This window comes from Prionailurus viverrinus, chromosome B3 (assembly GCF_022837055.1).
Source record: "Prionailurus viverrinus isolate Anna chromosome B3, UM_Priviv_1.0, whole genome shotgun sequence".
Classification (NCBI taxonomy): domain Eukaryota; kingdom Metazoa; phylum Chordata; class Mammalia; order Carnivora; family Felidae; genus Prionailurus; species Prionailurus viverrinus.
The window spans coordinates 137,879,200-137,899,076 of record NC_062566.1 but is presented as its reverse complement, the minus strand read 5'-3'; the positions used below and the strand labels follow the sequence as shown (position 1 = coordinate 137,899,076).

Here is a 19,877-nt window from a genome sequence, read left to right as displayed (position 1 = left end):
ACCTGGACTGTTGGCATTGCCCGGCACGTGCACTGAAGGGCGGGCTCAGATGCCTATCACGTTTTCCCCGGCTCTAAAGTTCGGATTCAGTGTCAAGGCCAGAGACTGAAATACACTATGAATCCACTAGAGGGAAGAGCAAATGCTTTGCTACTCATGTAGAAGACTTTAAAAAGCCGCTTAACATTTTAAAAAAGGACGAAGGCCCTGGGCCATTTATGTGCACTTATGGAATAGTAAACTGATTTCCACTGTTCCTGTGACTTCTTTTTAAGTGCAGAATTTTCATGGGAAATAGCATAAAGTTAATATTTAAAATACGACATTAAAATACTTTCTGAAAAGTTACGACGTCATTAGAATATTTTCTGAAAATTGGTAGCCAGCATCCGTGCTTTCTGGAAGAACACACGCTGGTAAAAATGGAAATACTCCGTGTCATTAGGTTCCTTTCATACACTGTGCAAGTAGAGATCAAAAAAGCTATAGGGCGTGTCGGTTAAGACATGGCAGCGACCACAGACTGCGGCCTAGAAGGAACTGGAAGCCAGTTTCGCACTGTGCTCTATTTGTTAGAGCCCACTAGTTCCCTCCTGATTCCTTAAAATTCCAGGCGAAGTCTTGCTGAGGTGCTTATAAAACTTGTGCCCAAACTCTCTGGCAGCCTTTGAGGGTCACGTGCAGACTCGCGCTCCGGGGTGACGTCAGGAATTCGGGGCACTTAGGCGGAGGGTGCCTGAAGTCTGCTGAAGAGGCAAAATGCCCCATATCTAAATGCTATTCGTTATGACTTTTACTTATTAAATGTGTACTTACTACGTTCGTGTTCGTCACGTGTGTAAAGAAATATCTTAAGAATCGCTGAATTCTTAGGCAAGACCAAGGCTGTTTAAAAACTGGCTGAAATTAAGGTGAGTTCGAGGGGGTTTTAAGGTCACTGTAAGAAAATCTGCGATAAAAAAATTCTAATGAAGGGTTAAGAAGCATTCAGCTACTTTATACCTAGGCAGGCTTAGTCATCAGCGCAAGGTTTCCAGATTATACGGAGTTAACGGTTCGTTATAAAAACACGAAAGATAATGCAACTCACTTTTCCATCCTTAGATGTACCAGCGACTTGTCCCGTTGCTATCGTGATCCTGTCGGGGTGAACTGCTAGGCTAAAAAGAGGGTATTGATAAAACATCCACGCTTTAAAAGTACGCTTTACTTTTCTCTTGGCCACATAGAGCCTAGTCAAAACTTTAAATGTAAGAACTATACGGTACCTGACCTCTTACAGAGTCACCAGAGAGTCTCTGCGCACCCCAATGACCTTGGGCAGTTAGTGCCTATTTCATCCAGCCCTTCTGTCTCGAGAATTTCCAAATGCAAGGAAAAAGCAGCCTTTGCTTGGAAAATACCAACTCTACAACAATCTTGATTAAGTATGTTAAACAGCAAAAATACCTTTAAAAAAGGTTTTTTTTAACGTTTATTTATTTTTTTGAGAGAGAGAGAGAGAGAGAGAGAGAAAGATCAGGGGAAGGGGCAGAAGAGAGGGAGACACAGATCGGAAGCAGATTCCAGGCGCTGAGCTGTCAGCACAGAGCCTGATGCGAGGCTCTAACCCACGAGCTGCGAGATCACGACCTGAGCTGAAGTCGGACGCTCAACTGACCGAGCCACCCAGGTGCCCCCAAAATATCATCTTTTACCAACAGGAGTTTTACAATTGATCAGGGATCTAGGACAAATAGAAATAGGTAAGCCCACCTGCTTTATCACCCATCCTTCCAAAAGCTGTAAGAGGATTATGAATCAATTAAAATGAATGAATTACAGCAAGGCCAGAAATAAACATGGGTATTTTTACTTTTATTAAATAAAATGCCTGGGTGGCTCAGTCGGTTGAGCGTCCGACTCCGGCTCAGGTCATGATCTCACCATTTGTGAGTTCGAGCCCCACATCGGGCTCTGTGCTGACAGCTCGGAGCCTGGAGCCTGTTTCAGATTCTGGGTCTCCCTCTCTCTCTGCCCCTCCCCTACTTGTGCTCTGTTTTTCTCTCTCTCTCTCCCCAAAATAAACATTAAAAAAAATTTTTTTTATATGAAGTCCCACATTAGAATCTACTAGTGTTAAGTAGTAGATTTTTTTTATATGAAGTCCCACATTAGAATCTATTTGTGTTAAGAAGGACTCCAAACAGGGGTCTATGAGAACTATTTGTTCGGGTGACACGGTTGGTTACGCGGATGTGTTATAAGGACAAAAAAACTAGTCTGTAGTGTCTTAGAGAGATGCGTAGCTAGCAGACCACCGGGTACAGACAACGTGGAACATAAAGAGCTTTTCCAAAAGATCTTATTTCCCCAGAGCTCTTCTCCTCTCTTTAGTTACATCCCAGCCCCGACGTCTTTCTGCTGACGCTATTTCTACAGGGGTGAGGACTCACCACTTCACATCGTCGTTGTGGCCGGCGTAGTGCCTCTGGAGCTGTTCCTCGACGTTGTACAGCACCACCACGGAGGCGATGAAGTACACCGTCTCCCCCGTTGGAAGCAAGTACAGGTTGTTACGACAGTCGCGACCCCGGTACCCATAGCTTTGTGTACGTCAAGATAAACCTGATTTCCTTTACGACCCGACAAGACATCAGCTTTATTCAACAGGAATGGGCAATAAAATTCCCTAAGACTAATACCATCAATTTCTCTCATTTAAGTAACTTTAAACTGTGGGGCGCCTGGGTGATTCAGTCGGTGAAGCGGCCGACTTCGGCTCAGGTCATGATCTCACGGTCTGTGAGTTCGAACCCCGCGTCGGGCTCTGTGCTGACAGCTCGGAGCCTGGAGCCTGCTTCGGACTCTGTGTCTCCCTCTCTCCCTGCCCCTCTCCCACTGCCTCTGAAAAATGAATAAGCCTTAAAAAAAAAAAGATAAATAAATTTTAAGATACTGATAATTGATTTGTATATACCTTATTGAGTGAATTTTATTTTTATTGTAATCTAGGAGCTAAATCTTTTACTTAAAAAGTTTTTTTATGTTATGAAAGTACTTGTAAAAGGTACAAAAGACACTCCCACATACCTACGTAAAAGGTGAAAAATGTAGCTCCTCCTTGCCCCAACATCCCCAGCTTCTTGGGGATAATTACCTCAGTTAGGATTTTGGAATGTACACTTCCAAACCTTGAAAACTATTTTGAGAGCAAAACTTCACTTGAATTTGAATGTGAAAAAATAATCTAGCAAAAGTACCATTTATTTATTTGAAGTAAATTCCACTGTTTCACATCTTTTAAAATATGAACAGAGAGTAGGCCGAAAAAAAATGTGCTTCGAATAATGTTTTCCAGCCGTGATTTACCCTAAAATTTAAACCATTATGGACTTAAAGAAGAATCACTTTAATTATATGTGCCAAAACAGATGTCCTAGTGAATGCTTAGGACATCTGAATCTGAAAATATAAAGGAGATATTTTGGGAGAGAAACTTAGGTACAGATGAGAATTCTAGAAAATCCCCAAAGAATATGATACCATCCTTTCAAATAGTAATTCTTCCAACTGATTACAACGGCATCAGTTTGAACCAACTTCTTAGGGGCGCCTGGGTGGCTGACTCGGTTGAGTGTCTGTCTGACTCTTGATTTCAGCTCAGGTCATGATCTCACGGTTTGTGAGTTCTAGTCCCACTTGGGATTCCCTCTCTCCCTCTCTCTCTGCCCCTACCCCTCTCGTGTTCTCTCTCTCTCAAAGTAGTAAACCTAAAAAAATATTTTAAAAAAGTTAAAAAAAAACAAACCAACTTCTCAGAATTTATATTTGGGGCTTGGCATTAAACAGGTACTCAATAGAAATTTGTTTGAGGGCAAAGAGAGGATTTTTGTTCTTTGTCTTAAAATCTGCATGGACTGGAAGGTGGCCTCTGCAGAATTCCTTTAGAGTAAGATAAATAAAATAAAATAAAATAAATAAGTAAAACTAAAGTAAAAGTTAAAAAAAAAAACCCAACGCTTCATTCACCCCTTTTCATAGGCTCGATTTCTTTGTCTTTCAGGTTTTTCTCTCTGGAAGCTCATTCACTTTTCTAAATCTCATAGTATGAAGGCTCCAGCAGCTGGATCTCAAGAACGTCAGTCATAGGGCTGACTCATTTCTGAGATTTACATTTGGGTGGGGGAGGCTGTTTCTTTTTCTTAAAGTAGCGTTCTATCTATGCCACATGCGGATTTTCTTTATGCCTGTATCTACTCCCTTCCTTCAGGACTGGGGTATTATTCCCAGTCTGATGTTACTGCTTTAATTAGTGTTGACCTTGCTGTTAGGTTCCCAGGGCTGGCCAGGCCCCCACCTGGTTTCAGGGGGGAATGCCTGTCCTTCCTTCCAGTGTATCACTCTTCGGGTTCAAAAACCTCCTGCCAGCACGGTTTAGTTCAATTTCTGACATTCTCATTTTCATAAGTTTGCAAGTTCAGTATCTTCTTGAGTTTCCATGCTGTTTCCGTGTGCCCCTGCAGAGCTCACTAAGCAGGGGCCAACTAGTGTTACAAATAACCAGCTTTCAATCTCATTAGAATCCTAAACTCTATGCATTTGTGATTATTTTCATTCAGCTTGCTTTTCTCTTAGTGTTTAACTACCTTTATTTTTATAAAGTTTATTTATTTATTTTGAGAGGGAGAGAGAAAGCATGAGTGAGAAGGGGGGGAGGGAGAGAGGGAGAGAGGGGGGGGAGAGGGAGGGAGGGAGGGAGAGAGGGAGAGGGAGAGAGAGAGAGAGAGAGAGAGAGAGAGAGAGAGAATATCAATCCCAAACAGACTCGTCGCTGTCAGCGTGGAACTCACAAGCTGTCAGATCGTGACCTGAGCTGAAATCAAGAGTCAAGACGCTCAACTGACTGAGCCACCCAGGCAACCAGCCCAGTTTTTAACTACCTTTATTCTGTTGGAAAGATTAAAATTCAAGCCAGAAAGTGACGCGTCTTCTCACGGCTCTTTAAAAACGAACGAACAAACAAAACCCCAACCATCCAGCCAATCCTATGAACCTTAACATTTTCTTGTCGGGAAATAAATGCATACGTATTTGAGCAAGAACCCCCATCTTTCATTCGGGAATGATGGGTCAGTGTCCCCCTAGCCAGCAGCACTCACGGAGCCTATTTGCAAGGACACCGTACGGGGTTCTCACACATGGCCCATTTTGTTAAATCAAAAAAAAAAAAAAAAAATTTCAGTGTGGATAGACTATTTGGCCTAATCGGTGAATAAAGGATACACCCATTCCAGTTTCAGTCTCTTGGTGGGAAGCTCTACCTTTGCTTCCAAATTATAAGAGTCCACTTGATCTCTGGGCAGGTACATGGTAACAGGGCGGCCGCGAAGAAACATTTTGACGTATCCTTCTTCTACGACAAGAACAAAGACATCAGTTGAGACGCCTCTGGGCCCGGTGGATCTGAAAACAAATGTCTATTTTCTTTCTCCTCTTTATGTCCCAGGAAAGGGTCTAGCTACTCTTCACGTGATTTCTAATTAACGTGTTGGGGGTGGGGTTGGGGGTGGAAATAACGGAAACCTGAAGTCGCACCATTGAAAACCAAAAAGTTTTCACCCTGTTTACGCTGGACGTGCTGCTTCCTCAAGTACGTGAACTACGTGAGAAATTGTAATAGACAGGGAAGAGCTAGATTCCATTGTTTTTCCACGAGAGACTCAGTGCTTACACTTGTCTTCGCCATCGGGGGGGGAGGGAAATGCCACCTCGCAAAATTACAACCAATGCAAAAAATCCACTTAGAGTTGTCAGTGATTTCCATGTATATACAATTCCAGTAGCGAAATTCATAAGGCATCTTTCGACACTTAGATCGTTTTGTTATATCGCAATGTAAAAATATACCTTTATGTATCTTATCCGCTGGACACATTTTTCGAGTATAAAGAACACAAAATCAGCAAGAGTGCATGCTGGGGTACACACAAGAAGGAAAATGCTCAAAGATAAGCTTGAAAGAAAACGGAAGGACTAAAGACCCATAAGGGGGAGATGCTGAGAAACAGAAGCTTCTAGAACAAGCATTTTTATAATAAAATAACTTCTGACGTCTCAAGAAGTCATTACGGGGGCAAAAGTAAAACCCAGTAATACATCAACCTGGGGCACGTGCAGTTTTAAAAAAGAAACAAGGTGGGGGTTTCTGCTCGCTTTCAGGATATAGTAAGACCAAGGAAAATGTCCTGTGAGTTCCTGACGAATTCGGTTAGAACTCACTGCCGATCCCAGGACCAGGCCTCCACGGCATTTAAACTGGGTCGCTCCAGCCATAGCGGCACATTAACTCGAGAGAAGAAACACCGGCGGAGGGGACATCGGTGAGGAAAAGTCACGAAATAACTATGGTGCCGTGAGCACCACATTTACAAGTTACTTTTGTAAATCTTGCTCCTAAGGACCCTCAAATGCCGCATGCGAGCCCCCCCGCACACTAAGAGGCCGTCCCAGCTTTATGTTAGTGCACACGTGCATGTCAGGCCTCACATGCGTGTGATGCATTCTTCACGCCACATATTAAGTCTGACTTTTAAGTAAGGGGCAATACACGCTCAGCCTGCAGACGGCGTGCCAGGCGCTCTGTTCCGTGGGCGCTCCATGAGGATGCCGCCACAGGGTCCGTCCTCCCCAGATCCGCCGGGACCAGCCGAGCAGAGGTCCTGGTACCCGAGGCTGTCTTGTCACTGCCCCTCCCCGGGCATTTTATACTCTGCAGCCAAACCCGTCGAGGCCCCAAGTGGATTCCACCAAGTCCTTCCTCCAAGCAATGTCCTTTGCCCGCCCTCTTACCTGCTGGATCCAAACGTCTAGCATCCTGCCTGCTCTCCCCTAAGTGGCCGCACCGGCCTTGAGCGCCCCACCTGGACCCTCCTGTCTGGCCGGAAGTGTCTCCACCGCCCTACACATCTACCCAGCTCCAGGCCCCTGCTCCTCCCCTCGCCCCAAACCTCTTCTCTTCTTTAGTCCCTCCCCCTAATCTGGGCTCATCGGACGGTGTGGCCGCCACACCGGCAGGACCTAGGAGCGCCCGGCAGAGGACAGAAGGGAGAAGAAAGCGGATGCCAGCAAAGCACAGAGCTGAGGACAAGCGGTTCCCTCAACTGTCTTTGTACGCGAGGAGGCACAGAACGTGGATGGGTAACAAAGAGGCTATGACGCCATCTCCGCGGCACGGCAGAGCCCTCCGTGGCTGTAATAATCAGTGTGTGTGAAACACTGACCGCACCGTAGCCGCGTGCTGGTTAAATCCTCGGGACCGAGGCTTACTTATCGCACGATGCTAAACCACTGAACGAGGTCCCCCCAAAAGCCCTGAATTTTGCCTTGGCATTGCTTTGCCCTGGCAATTTGGGCATTCTATGTCTAAGATCGAAACACAGCCAGGGAAGGCAATGGAATTTTCCAGGCAGGTTAGGACCACGGCACGCAGCCGCCCACCGGAAGGTGCGGAGCGAGAGGCCAGCCGCAGCGGGACATCCAGGGCCGCCCTATAGCTCTCTTAGGGTTTCTACGAATCCTTCAGAGTTCCTGCAAAACCAGCTGGTAACCAAGCCAGATCGAATGTACAGCTACTTATCAAAACCCATCCAAGTAAAGGCGCAGGACTGCTGTTTAACTTCAGGTGCAGTGGCTTGTGTGATGGACACGTTTTCGTACGAGGAGAGTATCTGCTTGGCCGTACGGAAAAGGGTTCTGCAGCCTGGGTAGCAGCTTTGTTGAGAGAGCTGTGAGATTCCAGAAATGCCGCCTACCTTTGCAGTGTATCACCCGGCGTTTCCCTTGTGATTTCGGAGACAGGGACAGAAGCGCTAGATGAAGAGATAGCGAGAACTGCAGGAGGGACCTGGGGCAGCTAGCTCTTGGGGGGGGGTGGCCCCCCGCCCCTGCAGAGGAGCCTGTGGGGGGCTCAGGACCTGGCTCCACAGGCGTAGGGCGATTATAGTTTTCAGCGCGTGATTTCATGCTTCCCGAACAGGAAACGAATCCTAAATAAAGCACATGCCGCTACCTACGGGGGGCTGACTTTTACATCAGTTCCAGTTCCGAATCGAAGGGGGGAAAACCCGAAGTTAAAATGAGACGGGTTTGTTTAACGGGTGACATACCCGTCAACGATTTTGCATTTTCGATGCGCTTTTGAAGAAGGTTAATATCCTAACAATAGCATCTACCTTATTACAAAATGGGTTACCAAAAAGAAAAAAGAAAAGGTATATGGAAAGGTACATCATGAACTATTAGTTTGCAGTTTAGGAGACTGAAGGCAGAAAGAGAGAGTAAAAAAAAAAAAAAAAAAAAGCTCCTTTTGGACAAAGTGATCACTTAACGCATCAGAGAGCTTTCCTAGCAGAGGTGTTGCCTCGGGAGCCCCAGGGGAGAGGGAGGAACAAGAAAGGCCACACACGATCTTCAACCTAGAAGTTCGGCTTTCACACGTGTGGTGGCGTCTCACTCTTCCTCCTTGTTGACGCATCTTGAATCGGTCTTCAAGGGGATAAGGGAAAGGGTCTAGAGTCTTTGCGACCAAGTTACGGGCCGTGCCTGGGATCTGAGCCCCGACCCGTGGGCACGGGCTTCCTGGGCCTCAGCCTGTCAGCCCCGCCACGCAGACTCCGCATGTGACAAGTGGCCCCCGGAACCGCTCCGCGTGCGTCCCCCAAGTCCTGAGGGGACCGAGGGGCACGCGCACAAAAGTTGAACGGGACTTACCTGCGCTGAAGACGGGCTCCTTGGGTTTGCTGCGGAGACAAAACAGAAACAGGGTTTAGAGGGAGGCTGGTGTGGCCGGTGCTTAACCTCATTCATGAAAGACCCCCCAGCTCACCGGTGGCAGCACAGGCCGGTCACACTGACGCTGTGCCGGTGATTCTCGCTAACGAGAGAAACAAAACCACGCAACTGCAGACAGGGACAAATGCACGTGAGAACGTCTAAAACCAGGTGTAAGAGATTGTGGCCCCCGCTTTGCCGCCACAACTGAGCTGTTTATGAGAGCAGGTAAGTGTCTGCGGCAGGAAAACGTGCTTGGTCGGGATGTGAATGGCCGCGTCTACACACGCAAAGGTTTGCTCTTCTCACGGATGATTGAAAGCACTTATTTAAAACCAGAAAGTTCCTGACGTAGGACTTGCTGACACACCCAGCTCCTGGCAGGGTAGCTACTGTGAGAAGGAAAAGAGGGGAAACATAAGGAATATCGGGGCCGTGGCCATCTCATCGGTGTTGTGGGGACCCCACCGCGGATTTCTGCCGGGCTGGGACCACCCCACGACTGCACCCGGGAAACCAAATCCCCAGAGCATTCAAGGTCACGCCGCCGACGGACTAGGGACAGCCCCAGGGGCAGGCTTCCCCGGGATGAGCTGGCATGAGCAGCAGAGCATGCGACCACTTCCCAGGACAAGCACCTGCCGGAAGAGGTCACCACCTGCCTGCCAGACAAGGGAAGGGACCCTCAGGCAGCCAGACAAGGGAAGGGACCCTCAGGCAGGGCAGGAAGTGTCTCTCGTTCAAACCCAGGTCTGTGAGACTCCGGTGTCTACACCATCTGCCCCGTATACCCTGCTTCCTGGATTGCCTCCTGCTTTAAGACATGGAACAAGACCGACCACATAAACGAAACCTGCCCCCGAGAGAGCCACAGAGGCACACAGGTTGGTGTGTGTGCGTAGTTTCCAAAAAGTACCTGAGCAGATATAGTCCCGATGTTACATTTCTCCTCCAGTTTTTTCTTGAAATACATTCAGAAACACCACCAGTAAGAATCAGCCTTAACCCCAGCATATAGTAAATAATATTATCAATACGTTGGACTTCCAGATAACTTGATGCCGTACCAGGGGGTAAACTCCTGACCGATGCTTTGGAAGTGCTTGGCAATCTGTTCAAGTGTGCTTTATGTAGCTGGGGCTGTTGCGGGCTTAGTTTTTGGGACTCTCGCCTTTGGTCATTGAAAACTACTCTGAGAGGGGTGCCTGGGGGGCTCAGTTGGTTAAGCGTCTGACTCTTCATTTCAGCTCAGGTCACAATCTCACAGTTCGTGAGTTCGAGCCATATGTCGGGCTCTGCACGGACAGCGTGGAGCCTGCCTGGGATTCTCTCTCTCCCTCTCTGCCCCTCCCATGCATATTCTCTCTCTCTCTCTCTCTCTCTCTCTCTCAATAAACTTAAAAGAAAAAATTTTTAAATAAAAGATATTTAAAACAACCTACTCTGAAAGCATGACACAAAACTCGAAGTGCCACACTGGCCTCGAGGCCCTAGTGCCATCTCTCCTGACAACTTTATTTCTTTGTCTGCATCTCCCTCTGCTGTCCCCTGGTCCACGAGTCTAGCTGCCCCATCGCTGGTGTCCCTCCCACGTGCCCGGAGCTCCTGTGACAGGTGACTGGCCTGGCTTCCCCTCCTCCTGGACACCGTCCCACGGCCCCCGTGTTGTCCGTGTTCCACGCCTCTTCCCAGGGAGGCCTCTGAGGCTCTGCAACGTCCTGGGGTCCTCCCGACACACCCTGTGCCCCAGCCAGTGGTAGTTCTCTGCACGGCTCCCAGCAGCCCTCTCATGCTGTTCCTCCCTCACCCAGCGGCGGGTAAACGCAGTCAGGGCGGGGGTCTCTGCTCTGCTTGCTTCTGTGACGGCAAGGCCGGGGGCAGGGGGTGGGTGGTGTAGGGTTCCCCGGGCTCTCCCAGTGGGTCCTCAGACTTGACCATGGGCTGTGTCTCCGGGGCTCTCTGTCAGCTCTCCTGTCCCTCCTTCAGGGGCGACCGTTCTTGCAGGCACCTGGTCCACAGGGTAGATGATTTCTCTTGGTTCCCCTGCTCTGCCCTCGTACGACAGCAGCTGATGTGCCTGTGTTTCAGAGGGGATGTCTTCCTTCCTGCACTCCGGACCTGCTCCTGATCTGTCACGAGCTCACTGAAGGTCTGCAGAAAGGTGTGCATGCATGCGTACGTGTGTGTGCGCACGCACATGTGTGTGTGTGAAGCGCCCCCTGTGCATGGGGCTTGCAAAAATTCCAAACGACCACGACAGTCCACACCTGGCTGAATTATTCCGTGAGCTTTTGGCTGCTTTCTTCTGACGTGATCCCCGACGGCCCCTCTCCTCTGCAGCTCGGCCCAGGATAAAAGCAGCCGTGGACCCGTCTCTCCTAAGACAGGCTCGTCGCCGTGTGGATTTTAGTTCATCACATTACTTTGTGACCTCAGCTCCACGGTGGGTTTAAAATAGCCATGCTTCGGGGTGCCTGGGTGGCGCAGTCGGTTAAGCGTCCGACTTCAGCCAGGTCACGATCTCGCGGTCCGGGAGTTCGAGCCCCGCGTCAGGCTCTGGGCTGATGGCTCAGAGCCTGGAGCCTGTTTCCAATTCTGTGTCTCCCTCTCTGCCCCTCCCCCGTTCATGCTCTGTCTCTCTCTGTCCCAAAAATAAATAAACGTTGAAAAAAAAAATTAAAAAAAAAATAATAAAAAAATAAAATAGCCATGCTTCTGTCGATCACCGGCTTGTTCTCGCTGTCAGAGCGGGAGTGACAGTCCTGTGATCATCTAAGCGAAAACATAGGTCTTAACTCCGACTTTCACATATGATGAGAGTCACAGGCAGGGTGAGGACACGGGAGGAAGGGCCGAAGCAGAAGACAGCAGCACAAGCCTACCGGCTACAGGAACATAATGACGGGGAAGCCAGGTAGGGAATCAGAAGACACGAGAGCCATCTTTCCATCATGACTTTAATCACAGAAGTGGAAAGACACAAAAGCCCCAAACGCAGGAACAAGCAATCCAGAACCTTCCCTGGAGATTGAGAAGAACAATTATGAACTATGTTCCTCTTAGAAAGAGCGATCCGTAGGGCAGTTCGAATTCCAGACACAGGGAGGCCCATGGACTCCTGAGGCCAGGCTTGTGACATTACAGGAAGAATCAAAGATCTATCTATTAGGGGCGCCTGGGTGGCTCCGTCGGTTAAGCGTCCGCCTTCAGCTCAGGTCGTGATCTCACGGTTCATGGGTTCAAGCCCTGCGTCGGGCTCTGTGCTGACAGCTCGGAGCCTGGAGCCTCCTTCGGATTCTGTGTCTCCCCCTCTCTCTGCCCCTCCCCTGCTCATGCTCTGTCTCTCTCTGTCTCAAAAATAAATAAAAACTTAAAACAAAAAAGATCTATTAAAACACTAGAAAAGGCAGTGTGGGTGTGAACAGCTGAGGGTCATGGAGAAAGGCACTGTTCTCACCTTGTGCTCTGAACTGCGCATCACGTTTTGGGCATATTGTATTTAGAAAGGATGCTATTGCTGCGTTCCATTCTTTGAGAAAGCTACATTTTTTTTCCCACTTTTATAGAAGGCTACATTTTTCTTATATTCTTTTTTAAATGTTTACTTATTTTTTAGAGAGAGAGAGAGAGAGAGGCAGAGGGAAAGGGAGAGAGAGAATCTCAAGCAGGTTCTGCACTGTCAGCACAGAGCCCGATGTGGGGCTTGAACTCATAAACCACGAGATCATGACCTGAGCCAAAATCAAGAGTCGGACACTCGACCGACTGAGCCACCCAGGTGCCCCAGAAAGCTACATTTTTAAAGCAAAAAAAAAAACAACTGTCTTTACTCTTGAATCCATTATTCCTGCCTCTGCACCACCACCTTTCTTAAACAGCAACACAGTGCCAGGGAAACGGGAGCTCCACTCGGTGCAAACCTTTTAAGCACAAACCTCTGGAGCAGTAGTAACAGAGGGGCAAACCCGTAGAAGGTGTTACGACAGCCGTGATGCAGGATTAAAGATGCTGCGGCCTCCGCTCAAAATCTCTCAACCGGAGCCACACGCTGAACACCTGCCCTTTCCAGAACTCACTGCCAGGAGATTGGAAGGGGACCCTGGGAACCCGACACTGCTGAAAACGGGCCCGGGCTGCAAGTTCACTTGGTACGGGAGGAGACCGCCGCCCCAGGGCCGCGTAGTTGGTCTCTGATCACCTGTTCCTTAGCGTGAGCTAAGTGGAAAAACATGAGTGGGTGACGTTAACGCTCCCTGCACAGCCAGCGTGTGGTTCCGTGGGGGGAGGCGTGAGGCTTCACGCATCCCTGTCCCTGTGGGGAGCTGACACAGATGCCCTCCTCCTCCCCCCCGAAGCCCACGAGAGACATCAGTCCAGCGGAGAGGAAGGGTTTCCCCTCTGGTGAGCAGACCCTCATCTCTTGGCTAATCTGCCCTTGGCAGTGGCCAATACCTCCCGAGTGAACAGTGTCACGGTCGGGTATGGTTTTTACTGCTCTGTTTTGGCAGGATGACTTGCGGAAAGACTCTGGCTGTGTGTTTCCTTGAGCTGGTTGGCTCGGGAGACCATCTCAAGGGTTCTCATAAGGAAGCGGTACCTGGGGACTCACGGAGGATGCGAGGCAGCCGGGAGCCTGTGCCAGACCGGCGGCTGGATCTGGGGGCAGCAAGAGAAAATCAAACAGTTGAGCTGAGGAAAAGCCCCCACCCTGAGCCGTGAGCTCACAACCATGCAGCGGCTACGACCACCTGAGTCTACATCGCATGTTATTAACTCCCCGATAATGTTCACCGGGGACTCTGGGCGCAGGGTGGTCTCCTAGTGGCTGTTTTTCTTTTCATCTGCTAACGCTCACCTTGCCACACGGCAGGCTGGGTGTGTATGAGGCGGGGAGTCGGGCAGGGGCTCAGACTCCGATTTAACGGCACTCCCCGCGCTGTGCCCGCCTCTGTAGTGGGATCTGCACTCGGAACTTCCGCACCCCCCCACCTGTTACCTAATTTACCCCACGTGCCTGAAAGGGGGCTCAGGAGCCCAGGTCCTGCACGCTGCGGATCTGACACATGGGAGACGTGTGTTAACAGGGACCCCTGGGTGACCAGGATTAGAGCACAGCCAACAGGGGTCAATGCTGTTAGAGCAGAGATACTTGCCTTCGAAAATGATTTACGAGGCTCGATCAGAAAGGACACCACTCCAAAGTGAAACATGTTATCTCCCTGACATTTGTTCACCTATAAAAACCGAAGCTCTTGCCATACGTACCAGGACTCCTTTTGAAACGATCTCACTTGATGAAATAATATTCCCGCTGGCAACCAAAATACTTTACTATGTAAGTAATGATTCTCTACATAAATGCCCTTAAGCAGCTTTCTACTAGAAATGGGGTCATGGAGGAAACATCTCAAAGAGTTTGGAAGTCACTGGAGACCCTACTTGGGGACAAAGACTGCTTCATAGACATTTCCAGCCAGCACCTCCAGCTCAGTGTGGCAGAACCTGCCCAGATTTTGAAGTCAGCTGGGTCTGCGTTCGGATTGGGGAAGTCGCTCTACCTCCAAGTCTTAGTTTCTTTCACCTACAAAATGGGACTAAGACCACTGTAAGGTCCAGGGTGTTGGCAAGATCAAACTGCGCATGTAACAGAGTGCCCAATACGCGGTTTTCACTTCTATCACTCCCCTCTTGCTCCCAACATTGCTGACGAGAACCGACATGTAATCTCCAGGCCCCCTGCCGACCAGCCTCAAAACTAAAATATAAAGAATATGAACACTTATTATTTTAACACGTGTTAAAAGATAAATGACCCCATGGCTCGGGGAGTGAACAACCCTTTCAGTAAAGCGAAGATGCTTAACTTAAGACACCTAATTTCCAGGACAAAATGTTTCAGAATCTGAAGGGTGGTGTTAAAATCATCTACCAATAGGTGGTGCTGTTTACATAGTTCTTAAATGACTGGTTTTTTGTTGTTGTTGTTGTTGTTTTGTTTTGTTTTAAATTAAATATATATTCTTTCATTCACTCCACAAACATTTACTGAGCAGTTACTGTGTGCCAGGCCCTGTGCAAAGAGTTAGGGATACAAAGAATAATAAACAACAGCTTCTGCCTTCCCGAAGCTTAAGGGAGGGCAAGGGGTATGTATGGGCATGGGGCGAATTGGGAGGGAGTTACAGGTATAGAGAAAGATAACCAGCAGGTGCAAAGCAATCTGAAAGGCAACGGACTCAGACCCAAGGGCCAGGCCAAGCTTCCCAGAGAAAGGGGTGTCCTGAGCTGGGTCCTGAAGGATCAGCTAGAGTTCCTCCAAATATATCCAACCATCCACCGCCACCAAATCTCCAGACACATACACATGTCACTCAGGAGAAGGAAAAACCCTCCACTTAATAAGTGCTAGAAGGTGTAATTGACTAAGCTCTGCATTTGCTTGTGTGGGGTGTTCTTTCTTTCCTTTTTTTTTCTTTTCGTATCTGTGTTTTATTTTATAATACAATAACGCTTTTTCTCCATATACTATCTTCTTACTGAGATTTGCATTTCTTTAATTAAGAGTGGGTCTGATTATCTTTTCTTTAGTCAGTTGGCTATTTGTACTTCCTTCTCAGCAAACTGCCTGTTCAAATCCTCTGCCCGTTTTTCTAGTGAGCTGATTGTCTTTTTTCTGTTTGTGTTGAGTCCTTTGGAAACTAAGGAAACTGGCCCTTTTCAGTTGAATGTGTCGTTGACGTTTGTGGAGGGAATGGGTCTGTGTGTGTGCCGGGCCTTTCCACGTCCCACTTTGCCTTACACTGTGTTCTGTGCACCGTACGTGCTCAATAACTTAGGCAGTGCTGTGGGAGGGAAGGGGTAAGGTGATACAAAATTGTTCAGGATTTCTGATTCCTTCCTCCCTTTTCAGGTCAGGGTGAGGGTGGGAACAGGAGTTGGGGAATTCCAGAACGTCCCAAAGAAGAGGGGCACTGCCAGGACAAGCAGGCACACCGACATTAGCTCCAACACTTGGGGTAGAAGGTAATCATCATGGCCACCGTGGATGGAGTGCCAACAGCAGGCAAGCTCCGTGCTAAGCATTCTTGCAAACATCTGGGCATTGTTCTAGATGTCGGGCTGGCCTGACTGGATCAGAAAAACCTTGTTGGCACCTGATGTCCAACTGAAGTATATTTGCCTAGCTAAATAATGCTCCGCCTCTGAAGTTACACTGTCAGAGTATATTTACTGCCACAAAAACATGGCTATGAAGCAAATGAAAAAGAAGGTGACAAATGTATTTAAATGATACACCAGACACACAGTACCCTAGAAGTAAAGTCTAGATGGACATGGAATAAAACGTCAGCTCTGAGGTCTCTAAGTAGTGAGATTTTCACTTCTTTTTTGGACATCTGGATTTCCTAAGACACATGCTACTTGTGTAATAAGTAAATTATCTCAAAGAAAAAAAAATCTTGCTGGGGACAAGCGAGAGCTGGTATTAGCCATGACTATCAGGGCATAAGAGAGGCTGGGGAGCCAGCACATGGGGGGCCAGAAACCCAGGCTGAGGATTAAGCTCCAGATTGCACTATCAGTGATGGTGAAATAAAAGAACAAATCTGAGCCTTGAGGACCTCAAGGTGTCACTGAAAAGACTATTTCGTGGAATGTTACAGCTTTGGGATGGACAGAGCTCAGAGTCTCCAGCTCAGGGTTCTGGACCCTATAAAATGGCTGGCACAGATGTTGAGGTTGTTCAATACAAAAGAGCATCTAAGGGGATACTTTCACATCTTTGTTATTTTGAAGCGTTCCCCTCCCACCCCCCCACATTTGCTGACTCTAAAATGCAGGGTTTATTTTTTTTTATTTTTTATTTTTCTAAAAATTTTTTTTCAACGTTTATTTATTTTTGGGACAGAGAGAGACAGAGCATGAACGGGGGAGGGGCAGGGAGAGAGGGAGACACAGGATCGGAAACAGGCTCCAGGCTCTGAGCCATCAGCCCAGAGCCTGACGCGGGGCTCGAACTCCTGGACCGCGAGATCGTGACCTGGCTGAAGTCGGACGCTTAACTGACTGCGCCACCCAGGCGCCCCTAAAATGCAGGGTTTAAATGTGTGTTCTGATGAGGTTTCCAGCAGATGGCTGACACATTTCCTGTTCTGACAAAATAACTCCTTTACGACAACTTTTTGCTGGAAACGAAGTGTCTTATTTACAAAGCTGATATATGTCAGTCCAGTCAGAATTACAAAGGGGGGGGGCAGTTTTCTAACTGAAACACTTAATCAGTCTGGCAACATCCAACATAAATTGCATTCTAAGTAGTAGCTGTTTCTCTGATACAAAACACTTTTTTTTAATAAAAAAAAAATTCCCTATTGCCTTAGTACACTGGTTACATTAGATAGCACAGGTCATTCATCAGAATGTTACTGTTGATTTCCTATTTAAATTTAGTAAGTGCTTCACTATGACAGAAAATCACTATATAATTGTTAATATTTATCATTAACAATACATGAAATAAATATCACATTGCCATATGTTGCTTTTGTTCTTATAGAAGTTTGCCAGCACACAGATGAAGTGCTGTTAAAAATTTGTGGTTTCAGGGGCACCTGGGTGGCTCGGTCAGTTTAACGTCCAACTTGGTTCAGGTTATGATCTCGTGGTACGTGAGTCTGAGCCCCACATAAGGCTTTGTGCTGACAGCTCGGAGCCCGGAGCCTGCTTCAGATCCTGTGTCTCCCTTTCTCTCTGCCCCTCCCCTGCTTGTGCTCTCTCTGTCTCTCAAAAATAAATAAACATTAAAAAAATTTTGTGTTTTGATACAAGCAAAGTATTCTAAAACATCAAACATTCTGGGGTGTCTGGGTGGCTTAGTCGGTTGAGTGTCTGACTTCAGCTCAGGTCATGATCTCACAGTTTGTGGGTTCGAGCCCCTTGTCGGGCTCTGTGCCGACAGCTCGGAGCCCGGAGCCTGCTTCGGATTCTGCGTCTCCCTCTCTCTCTGCCCCTCCCCCGCTCACACGCTGTCTCTCAAAAATGAATAAACATGTAAAAAAATTAAAAAAATAATAAAATGTTAAACATTCGAAGAGAAGAGTCCCCAATGTCACAAGAATGACTGTCAAATCCAGCGACCATTTCCAAAGAAGATGAGAAGCCGGCAGAAGAGGACTGCAACTCACAAAAGAACAGTTTCTATTTTCATAGATATTGTTACGTACATAGATATTTTAGAAGAGGTGAATGCCGAAGATCTCAAAACCACTATCGTTTTACGTTCAACATTAAGGTTCGTGCGATATGCATGGAGGAGCTTACGGTTGCTGTAATGGTTGCTGAGAAATCTGTATGCCGAGGTGGAACTGTTTTCCTTGAGTAAGAGGAGGCTTTTTCTAATTTTCGCGCAAGTGCCACATGCTCTGAAGACAGCGCTGCATATGGCGTGCGGTAATGGGAGATCTGGAGCCAGTCTGTTTCACACAAGTCACGGCACCGTCGTGCGTGCAGGACGTCCTCCTTCCACAAACAGGACCCAACCGAAGCCGCCCCCCCTGCTCTGCCTCTCCCTTGCTAGCATCCTGGCGAGCCCGCCTGGCTCATCCTGATGCCACGTGCACAACTGCGAAGCCGTGTGATACTTAGCGCCCCCCCCCCCCCCCCGAGTGCTTCTAGATCTTGCCAGAACCCGGGTTGTGCTCGCAGGACCGCATCGCTCGCGTGAACACCATGCAACGCGTGTCAGACCAGAGAAAAGATGAATCGCTGCAGACGCCACATCGAGTCCTTATCTTACGAGCCAGGGAATAAAAGCTCAGCATTTTGGAAAGCCTCATAAATGGTTTTCCTCTGCCTGGCGCAGGTCTCACTTTGTAACAGCTGCCACGACACGAGGCCCGTGACTGAGTGCCAAGCCTCATGCTGAGTGCTTTCCCACCAGTCAGCTCATTGATAAGATGGGAGGCAATTAGGGATGTACTAATCCCTAAGGATTAGGGAGCCCGCAAAAGCGGAGGCTCGAAGGCGTCACGCGGCAGAACTGGTCGACGAACCCAGACCTTCCTCTTACTCCAGAGACCCCGTGCCCTTTCCACCTTGTCTTGCTGCCCCCGGTAGCCAAAGAAGACGAGCTCTGGAAATGTAAGCCAGCATCCGGGAACCACAGACCAATATCAGAGCAACGGGCCAGAGATCTTACTATCTTCGACCACTGAGTACCACGGTGTTTCGAAGGGGGTTATGTGAGGGCCACCTTTCTATACCTTTCTCTGCACGCTTTAAGTCCCAGAGTCCAGGCATCGGTCAACGAGACACGACCTCTGCTTTGATGCCGGGTCGAGGCAGCTCAAGGGTGGGGCTGCTCAGGCGGGAAGGGAGGAGAAGAAGGAAGGAGAGGGTCAGGCAGAGGCTGAGTCACCAACTTGACCTTCACTGCTATTGCTTCTTAGCTGTTTCTTTCTGTCTGAGTTACTGCGCTAATATTTCTACGGGCCCCTGAAGGTATCTGCCAGGACAAGCAATTCCCTAAGAGAAGGCAAGAACTTTCTTTCTGAAACTCCTCAGGTGTGTGGGAGCAACTCAACCAGCTCGGGGCTACGTGGGCCTCAACTACTCCTGGGTCTTAATGAGGCACAGGGCTTATTTTTAAATGGACATGTTTAGTTGCTTGAATTATTTTTAGAAAATGATTGGTGGATTTTCCTGGCCCCTCATTTCTAAGTCGAAGTCTCCTGCTGTGGAATTAAAAACAAAACAAAACAGGGGCGCCTGGGTGGCGCAGTCGGTGAAGCGTCCGGCTTCAGCCAGGTCACGATCTCGCGGTCCGTGAGTTCGAGCCCCGCGTCGGGCTCTGGGCTGATGGCTCAGAGCCTGGAGCCTGTTTCCGATTCTGTGTCTCCCTCTCTCTCTGACCCTCCCCCGTTCATGCTCTGTCTCTCTCTGTCCCAAAAATAAATAAACGTTGGAAAAAAAAATTTTTTAAAAAAACAAAACAAAACAAAACACACACACACACACACACACACACAACCCCTTTGCAAATATCTTTTATGGAAATATTTACCCAG

The 19,877-nt window shown here is 48.2% G+C and overlaps 1 protein-coding gene across 4 annotated transcripts in view; it reads right to left on the bottom strand.

Annotated features, from left to right (window-relative positions):
- The window catches only part of EML1 (EMAP like 1), a 200,833-nt gene that overhangs the window by 42,795 nt on the left and 138,161 nt on the right, over positions 1-19,877 (bottom strand). For 3 of the 4 annotated variants that reach the window (XR_007153110.1, XM_047863455.1, XM_047863454.1), the window contains exons 5-9: positions 8,752-8,780; positions 7,794-7,850; positions 5,266-5,395; positions 2,436-2,585; positions 1,091-1,160 (exon numbers count right to left, since the gene is read on the bottom strand). Coding sequence is in view for 3 of the 4 variants with exons in the window: in XM_047863455.1 (XP_047719411.1) it covers positions 1,091-1,160; positions 2,436-2,585; positions 5,266-5,395; positions 7,794-7,850; positions 8,752-8,780 (436 nt within the window). In the remaining variant the exon portion in view is untranslated. The remainder of the gene's footprint in view (positions 1-1,090; positions 1,161-2,435; positions 2,586-5,265; positions 5,396-7,793; positions 7,851-8,751; positions 8,781-19,877) is intronic. The other variant, XM_047863456.1, reaches the window with a different exon arrangement.